Genomic DNA, 9,635 nt, shown 5'->3' on the forward strand with positions numbered 1-9,635 from the left:
GCAGAATCTCCCCCCTCCCCCCCGTCAAAATAGGTACCTATAGATAAGGAGTAAAAGGTCCTTTCCCCTCACAATACATCTGTTCTCCATCCAACCCCTGGCATATTCAATCAAGAGACACAAGCTGCATGTCTGTAACACTGTACACACTGTCCTCTGGTTCGACCCCCGTCTCCCTTCATGCGACCATCTCGGGTTCTCGAAGCAGCTCTGTGCCAACACCTCTCCTCAGCCTCTCAGCCCATCGCCGTCACCATGTTGGAGTGGTGTGGGTGGCCGAACGACGGGTGTATCGGGGTGGGCGTAGGGAGCATGTGTCCGGCGTGGCTGAAGGGCGGCAAGTGGCCCATGGACATGTGGCTGGCCAAAGAGGCAGCGCTGAAGGGAGAGTTCTTGTCGTGCAGACTTTTGGAAAACTCCTCATAGCTGTCACCGCATCGCTTGCTCTTTTTGGATTTGTTGGACATTTTCCGGTTGCGTGTCTGTATTCCTTCCTTTTTCATGGTCAGAGGCCGGTTCACCTGCGTTACAAGAGGTGAATGATGCGGTTAAAGTTTAGGGAGGACAGTTCGTTTTCACTCGGAAATCTATTTTGTATTCTCTATTGTCAGCAAAAGACAATAGAGAATACGAAATAGATTAAATATTCTTTATATAGTTAGTTTAGAAGCACTTTTCATTCATTTATTCACTTATTTATTAACCAATGTACCTCTGGCTGATGCATTTTACCATTTGCACTTAAATAGGTTTGCATACAATACAGTGACAAAAGATATTCTCTTCTATTGTGTAAAGTCCAACACCAAGTATACATTAGTTAATTCCTCTATTCTTACTTTGTCATCGTATCTGAGACATTCGTCCACAGTGGTTCCTAGAAAAAATGTAAACCTTCCCTTTCTTCACGTTTCATGTTTTATTTTATTTTTTTTACAAATGCTTTGTAATTTCCTGAACCAGCTGGGTGCTGTGGTTTGTTGCAAATGTAACACAAAAAAGTTGAAACACTATATTTGTAGGGAACTGTTTTCAGCGATGAATGAATATATAAAGAAGTATTTATAACAGTAGAAATATATATATGAGAATAATGTAAAATGTAACTACAGTGCATGTCACCCAGTGCAACAGTGCATTTCACTGATGTGTTTTAATTTTAATAGTTTAACAGGACAACAATGGCGCTTTATGACACAGAGAAGTGAGTTGTACCAGACATTAGCCATCAAGGCAATAATTGTTAGTAGAATCAAGTTTTTGTTTTTTACAAATTTGCATCCCTAGTAGCTACATCGTCTACTTTGATGCCTCTAGCCTTAATGCCATTCATATGGAGACTGGCCTTGTGGCAGCCCCACTTAACAACAGTCCCACCATTGTGAGTCTCAAGGGGATTACGCCTACCATGGAAACAATAAAGCACAAAGAAAGAAAACACCAACGAGTGCAACAGTGTCTGAGAGTAAAACAACCCTCATTCTCTCTCTCTCTCTCCCCCTCTCCCCACTCTCTCTCTTTTCTGCCTCTCTTATCACTCAACAATCAATGTAACCTGCCCGCTCACTTCCTGTCTACTTGGTCCTACTGGGCCCATACTGAGGTTCAGCAGTCAAATACTTACGTTGTGCAGTTTGTAGTAGAGGCCGCAGGCATTGCACACTGGATCTCCATTTGCATTGCGCCTCCAGAGCGTGGTGGTGGTCGTCTGACAGTTAGCACAACAGGTGCCTGCTCGTCTGGCTGCAGACTGTGGAAAAAAAAAAGATCAGGCTTTGATTAAAACAGTTTAGGGGGAATAGTGATATTTTCTGTGTGTGTCAGTATACACAATCTAAAACCAGCTTAACATTCTATTCTATTTGTTTAAACAGTTTCACAACATTTACGCCACCAAAGATTGTTATTATAGATTGTCATTGAATTCATTGGTCGAAGCAAAAAGCTCATCACATGTTCCCAGAGCACACTGTGACATTTTCAAATGTCTTGTTTTGTGAAGCAGCAGACCAGAGTTCTTCAATTAGTACCATGGGAAACTGATTTATGACTATCCCTAGATATCCTCAGTGTTTTGGCTGTAGATTTCAAATATCAAATGTTGTAAACAAAATGTCAAATGGAAAACATGATTTGGAAACAGCACATGATAGTACAAATATTGTTTTAACTCTTTTTGATTAGTTATAATCAATAAATCAGCATCAAACTCAGAGTCTCATGTCATGTAATAGTTATTTAACCTGATTAGTTCATGCTTTTAACTGAGTTCCACCACAAGACATGAATACAATAATCTACACCCTCAGTCAAAATGTTCCACTAACTATATTACCTTAATAAACATGAAATCAATCATTTTTTTATGATGTTTTTCCAACTTTTATTTTCAGCGTGGGCTGCTTAAATTGTGCCACATCAGCTCCCATACCATTTTTTTTTTAAAAAGAACAATATTTTTAAATTCACTGCACTGTTCTTTCTCTGTGGTGGACGGAGGGCTTGACCACTAGAAAGTGAGCTCTGGGCCTATAGTTAGTGAGCAAGGCCGCAGGAGGAAGCAGCCTCTGGCCCCCGCTGCTTTATCTGGACCGGTCAGATATCCGGATAGGAAACAACTGGAGGGCTGCTGCCACTGAGCGCACGACGCGGTGCAGCAGTGCGAACCCGGCCAAGCAGCACGGAAACCAGGCCTGATATATGACCGTATATGCATTTATGTCGCTGGAGACAAAAAAAAAGAAAAATGCTGTTATATTTTGTATGAAACAGACAGTTGTTTTACTGTTCGTATTTCAGTGTTTGGTAGATTTGATCCTCGGAGCGCCAGCGGCTCGCACGCGTCGACAAACTGACTTTTCATCAACGCAGGTGAATAAAAACGCATTTAAAAAGAACAAAAAAAATAAACTAAATGACTTCGCAAAATAGTGTCTTCTCTCGGTAAGTATTACCAATGAACTCTTTTCTCAGTAAACCATTACATATTCTTTCGTGGGTGAAGTTGCGCAAATTTCGTCGCGCCATGGCACATTATAATAAAATAAACTGCTTCTCTGCTTAGAAAAGGCTTTCATCAGAACAGATGCGCTTTGTGGTAAGAAAAATAAAATAAAAAATACCGCATTTTTCTTTTAATCAGCGTTCCTTGAAAATCAAAACTACTTCCAAACCATTTGCACAAGTCCTGCTTTTCAGTGTGGTGCTCCACTGTCGACCACTGCTAATTAGACTCCCACTGATTTAATGTGTGGTGACTCTGCAAACACTGTCTTCATTTTCACAGCCGCCTCCTGCTGCAACACACAACAGCAGCTGCACAGGGTCACATAGATGCATTCAAAATGTCAGGGGAAAAAGGCTGGTAAATTTCGAATTATTTCAAGCAGAGTTCTTGTTGGTTGCTTTCAAATATTTGATTGAAATTAGATTTCACCTTTACAGAAAGTTATACCCATCCTGGTGGAGAACAAGAGCTAAATGCATGTTTTTGTTGTTGTTGTTTTTTTGTGTAGGATGGGTGTGATGTGAAGTTGGAGTTGAATGTTGACCTACTTCTCAACAGTTTATGGTGTAAAATAGCTGTATGATCTGTTGCTCTAGCTTGTTTTTATACACCACGAGTCTCCAAAATGTCAACCATTGCCAGCTTTGTGACACTGAATATCCAGTTTTAATTTAGTTGTTTGTTTGTTTTTTTTAAATACCTTTACAAGTCAGAAGTCATAAAGCCAATAAATCTTATTAGAAAAAATGAAAATCACCAAAAGCAAAAAGTGAAGACACATAGTTTTCACTATCAACACTCTGCTGCCCACATGTCAAAAAATACAATCACACCTTTATTTAAACACTTTGGCCTTCAAATTTCAAAAGATCACACACAGCGGCATTACGGCCCACCAAGTGTCAGCGAGGCACAGTGTTGTTTTGAGGGATGGCACAACGACTCTGCTATCAATGACAGTATCAGAAGGAGCTCTAATAATGATAACAGAAACAACGCGGACAATCCCACTCGGCTAACAGCCTGAGTCGAAGGAGCAAGAGGTGAGCTGGAAACACAATTCCTGGAAACTGATTGGGAAAATATAACTTTCCTGGAATTGTGCCTCCTCCCCCTCCCCCTTCACCTTACGCTCTTTTTATTTACTGCCCTGCAGAATACACACACTGCGTTGTTCTCTTAAACACAGCAGCAGTAGTGCAGAGGAGGGGGAAAGACTCACCAGCCTGCGTTTGGGTTTGATGAGAGGTCGATTCTGGCCGTTCATCTTGTGGTAAAGGCCGCAGGCGTTGCACAGGTAGTGTCCGGTGCTGTCACGTCTCCACAGAGGTGTAGAGGTGGCTCCACAGTTTACACACTCACGGCCCTCTGAGGGAGAACACACATTGGCATTTGTTAAATGACAGGCCACATAATGTGTGAATATTCATTTTATGTACATATGTGTGGAACGCATCTAGTTTCAGAGGCCAGACTGTTTTCTGTCTTCAGCCCACAAGCAAGCATCTTCAGCTAAAGATTAGAGTAATTTTTGTGCCCGCTGAGAGTTTAGTAAAGAGGGAGAAACTCTGTCTGCATGCAGTGCTCCAGAAAATGAAGTGACTCCTTCACGGTTTACATTAGCAGAGGCACAAAACAGCCAAAAGTTGGATAAGACTTTACTGTTCTAGTAACTTCCTCTGGGCTGTCTTGCTCATCATTTCTAAAAGATCAATTCACCACCCATTCTTTATTTATTCTTTAAAAAAAAAAAGCCCACAGCAGAGCCATTTACAACCACTTTGTGAAATAAATCTGAGTTAAAAGCCTCTGACCCTTTTCAAGCTCATAAAGCAAACAACCACTAGAGAATAATTTAGACTGTAATGTAATAAAGCCTTCAAGTTTTTGCCAGCAGCAATCAGTGTTATTTGAAAAGAACAGAAATGTTTCATGAGAGAAAGTAAGTTTAGGTTACCCTGCACAACATCTCCGCTAATACTAACAGGCTTGAAGCTGGGAGCCTCCTGGTGTGTAATCAAATAACAATCAGGACAATGTATTAGTGTCTTATGTAACAGAGAAGCGACTACTAGCCTAAATACTGAGGTTTTGGCTGCGTGCGCCTGCAGATCTTTCTTTCACACCTCTGGGCTGGATCCAGTTCACTGTTCTGCTGCAGCCAGCTCAGGCGTAATTACAAAGTCACGGTTTACAGAAGAGGATTATCAAAGTGGCTCTGTGTCGAGAGCAGCTCCAGATATCACTGTTATTACTAGAAGCATTTCTGAAGATATTCTTAATTCCCAGGTTTCTAATTTTCTATTTTTTTTTAAACTTAATGATTCTCAAATCACAGCTTGCAATGGGCTAAGTGAATTTAATGCTTTTAGTTTGTTTGTTTTTTGTATACATATACCAAAAAGAAAACACCCACATAATTCATAATCACGTATATATGAAGGTACTAAATGGATTTTATAATTTATATTATAACAAAAGAGAAGAACACGCATCCTTCCTGACAGGCTGCATGGTTAAAACAGTTTCTCATTAAGGTTTTGTTTTATTCATAAATGTTATTTGTTTACATGCTTCAAATTATTTCCTTTCATTTTCTCATTTTATTATTTCAATAAGAGTTGTGTGATAATAATTGTACATTTACTTTATCTGGCATTCAGAAACTGCTTAGGTTCACAATTAATGAGGATAATAATCCTCTTCGAAGAATATTACCACAACATTTTATGGATTTTAAAGACTGTATTTAAAACACGTTGCAAAGCTGCACAATGAGAAAACCACAGACAGGCCTGCACAAATATTATCCACACTAAAGTGCCACAGGGCGTTTTGGAAATATATTAGGTTACTTTGTTATTGTTGGAGGGTTAACTTTAGGTTTAGTTTAGTTAGCTAGCTTCTACAGATCAAAAGAGCAGAGCAGTGATAAGATCGTTATATTCAGCCTCTACGTCCAAACACAGTCTGACTGGGTTCAGCTTTAATTTCCTTTATTTAATGCTGCAGCAGATCTGTGCGCTGGACTCACCGGTGCAGGACCGTGTCTTGCCTTTGTTCTTGGGGGTGAAGCTGGATGAGGAGCCCAGCAGGCTGCCCGGGTGGAACAGGCTGCCGCCGTACTCGTGGGCCGCTGGGAGCGAGTAGGGGGCGTACGTCGGTATGGGATGGTGGGTGGATGGAGTCTGGGCGTTCATGGAGGCCAGGCTGCTTCTCAGCGGGCTGGAGCCCTCCATCTTCATGCCCTCCGGTAGCGACACTTGGTATTTGATAGATTCCTTCTCGTCCATTCTGCTGGCTGGGGACGCGGCCCCCGGGTCCGGAGACACGTCTTTGGGCGGCGTGGGGGGGAAGGTGTACAGGTGAGAGCTGGAGTGGGACGGCGGCGTTAGCGAGGATGCGGAGGCCGCGTTGGAGTTGCTGCTGCACGGGTACACGGCGGAGAGAGCGCCCGGGGACGCGGATCCCGGGTGGTGCAGGCTGGGCTTGCTGAAGGGGCTCACGGCCCAGGCGTTGTGGTGGTGGGCCGACAGGGCTGCTTTCCCTCCATCCAGCCACGAAATCCCCGGACTGTGGAGGAGGTGGGGCCGGCACACCTGAGTCCCCGTCAGACGAGCTGTGGAAGAGCAGCAGATTTATAGAATATGGTGTGATGCTGATGCAAATCCACTCTATGGCAAGTGTGGATGCAAAAATAACCCAGACTTGTTGATTCATTGGCCTGATTTAAAAGTGCAAAAAAAATATTAAAAATAAACCTGCATTTTCTGAACTAAATCTACTTCACAAACCTGAGTTATCTAATCCCAAAATATATTTCAAAATTGTCCAACATAAAATACAAATAAATGCAAAATCACAAAAAAATCTACATCCACAACCACATGAATAAACTAGTTAATCAGACTCATAATGAAGCCATGCATTCATACATGTAAACAGAACATAATTCTCATTTTATTCAACAATTTCAACATGCTGAGAAATAACAGCCTCAGGTTTGATGTTTTAACTCTGACAAACGTCTCACTAAATTGTTTTCTGCTTTCCTTCTGGTGCTGACCAGCCACTGAGTTTCTGTGCTGTATATGTTGTATTTATGTAGCCTTGTGTTGCTTCCAACTCACCGTGCGCTTGGCTGTAGGACACCCTGGCCCTGGCAGAGTTGTGGTAGTACGGGTTTCCCTGTGAGTCCAGGTGATTAAAGAAAACATCCACCTCATCCGGAGGCAGCAGCTGCGCCGTGGGCTCCATGTAGTTGTGGCCCAGGCCGGGATGGTGAGAGTCCGGGTGTTGTCCGTTCAGCACGGCGTGGTGATGCATCCAGCGGGGCTGATCGGCCGCCACATCCATCTCTGTGGCTCCCTGAAGCGGGCAAAGTCAGAGAATATCCAGGGAGAGCACACGGAATAGTCTGAATGATCTTAGCTCTTCACTGTGTCCATCCACAGCACAGGATTAGTGCTTAGCTTTTTTTTTTGTTGTTCCTCTGAGTTAAATTCCTCTGTTCTCCTGGACATCGAGTCGAGTTTGACACTGGAAACCTGCAACAAGCAAACATCAGATGTTAATATTTTAAAGGCAGAGGTGTTGCGCTGCCTGCTGTTTGTAATCAGTCCTCTAAAAGCACAGCTTCTCCTCTGTGATGCAAGTTAAGAAAATAAATAGTCATTTAAAAAAAAAAAAAAAAAAACCCTCATCTCCACCCACCATATTTAATAACCTCCATGCCAAAGCCTGATGCGCATTTTTACGCACAACACTTACCAGGCTGTTTTACGCACCATGACAGTCACAGAAACGCGCCGTACCTTTCCCAATGTTTGATCCTCAGCGTCCGATCAGCTCACGTCTCTTTGGAGGGGGGGAAAAAAATCTGCTCTCTGTTCTCTTTCTCGGTGCTGCAGGTCTCCAGGTTTCGCTCGGTGTTTGTCCGAGTAAAACTCTGTCCGCTGGGACTTAAAGCAACACGTCTAACTGTGGCTGACAGCGCGGGGCCAGCCTTGTTAAGCTCTGGGGCGGAGTCTCCAATAAAGCTTTGACTCAGCCAATTGCGTTGAACCTCTGCAGGAGGCAAAAGCCGAGCAGAAAATCACAGAGATGTTTCTGTAATATTAAGGGAGACGTTGTCTGGCTGCTTGGAGCCATTAGAACTACTTTCTGTTTTATGGAGTTTAATGTTTTATAGACAATAAAGAATATGCACAAGCAAAAATGACTGTCAATTTAAAATGAATAGAGAATGACATGTATTTTTTCAAAAAGATATAACCAGTGTGTGCTGAGCCTGTAATATTTATAATAAATTTCATATGAAAAATGGACAGGTGATCAACAATAATAGATTATTTTTTGTAGTGTTGTCCTTTAGTCGTGATGCATCCCATTACATTTTTTTTTAAAGTCACATGAGGCTTGTTACAAGTTTGATCAGTGAAATAAAAATTATCTAATGATATAATAATGAAGCAGTGTCCCCTTATGAAGACATCAAGGCTTTTAATTTGAAAGGTTTATAGAAATCTTAATGTAATTTATATAGTGGGAATTAATCAGGAATTTAATTTATGTTTCATTTTTTTAAGGTGAAATCTGTTGCTGCATTGTTGCATGTGGTTTAATGTTTACTGCTTTTTGATCAGACTCTGCTTGGCTGAGAGAACACACACACACACACACACACACACACACACACACACACACTTTCTCTCTGCGTGATTGACAGACAATAATTGGAGAGGGAGCGCGTGCAGCTCGATGCCGCCGCCTGCTTGACGCCGTTCTCTGACGTCACCGCATCTTAGTGAAGAAAAAACAGATTCAGCAGGACGTGAACTTTTTTTTTTTTCCCAGCTCCGAGGGACACAGACACAGCAACACACACAGAGAAAGAGAGAGAGAGAGAGAGAGAGACGGGGGTTGCCCGGACTCTGCAGCAGTTAGTCCCAGCGGATGAACTCGAGGAAGGACACTGCAACTGATATTTACACTGTGGCAACATTAATAATACATCAAGTACATCCTCCTGACCCTGCTGAGATTTCGAAGAACAAGCCAACAAGTACTGAATGACCAAAATGACCAACTTTTTTTTTTTTTTGAGTGGAGATTAGATTAGATTAGATTAAACAGTTTAAATGGCCTCAATTCAAACAATTCTTTTCTGCAGAAACACGCCAACCATTAGAACTTTTGTTTGTAGTGAATTTATTAGAAAAAAACACACAGTCGATGTGCAGTCTGTGCATGAAATAGAACAAGAACATTTGTATTTTGAAGTCAATTATTATGATTTACCAAAAAAAAAAAAAAATTAAATCACTATAGCGGAAGTCGTGATGATCAACACAGATGTGGTCTATTTGCAAAATGCAAGGCTACAAAACATCTTTTATTTTATTTTTTTGTGGGTTGCACGTTGCTGCAGAGGCTGCAGGACCAAATGTTGTTTCTGTGAAATGGCAATTTGTCACTGATCAGCCCTTTTCTGGTTTTGTCATCTGTGCCAACTTGGGGGACCAAGTCTGCAGAAAAAATCTATCTATCTATCTATCTATCTATCTATCTATCTATCTATCTATCTATCTATCTATCTATCTATCTATCTATCTATCTATCTATCTAT

The 9,635-nt window shown here is 41.8% G+C and overlaps 1 protein-coding gene across 1 annotated transcript; it reads right to left on the minus strand.

Moving 5' to 3' along the window:
- Positions 1–215: 215 nt before the first annotated feature.
- gata2b (GATA binding protein 2b) lies at positions 216–7,894 on the minus strand. The gene is made up of 6 exons (XM_008294381.1): positions 7,822–7,894; positions 7,138–7,554; positions 6,042–6,626; positions 4,230–4,375; positions 1,625–1,750; positions 216–521 (listed from the first exon to the last, which is right to left on the minus strand). The coding sequence occupies exons 2-6, from the start codon at positions 7,361–7,363 to the stop codon at positions 237–239; spliced, it is 1,368 nt and encodes a 455-aa protein (XP_008292603.1). The 5' UTR covers positions 7,364–7,554; positions 7,822–7,894; the 3' UTR covers positions 216–236.
- Positions 7,895–9,635: the final 1,741 nt, after the last annotated feature.

Source organism: Stegastes partitus, unplaced genomic scaffold, assembly GCF_000690725.1.
Source record: "Stegastes partitus isolate 25-593 unplaced genomic scaffold, Stegastes_partitus-1.0.2 Scaffold956, whole genome shotgun sequence".
NCBI lineage: Eukaryota > Metazoa > Chordata > Actinopteri > Pomacentridae > Stegastes > Stegastes partitus.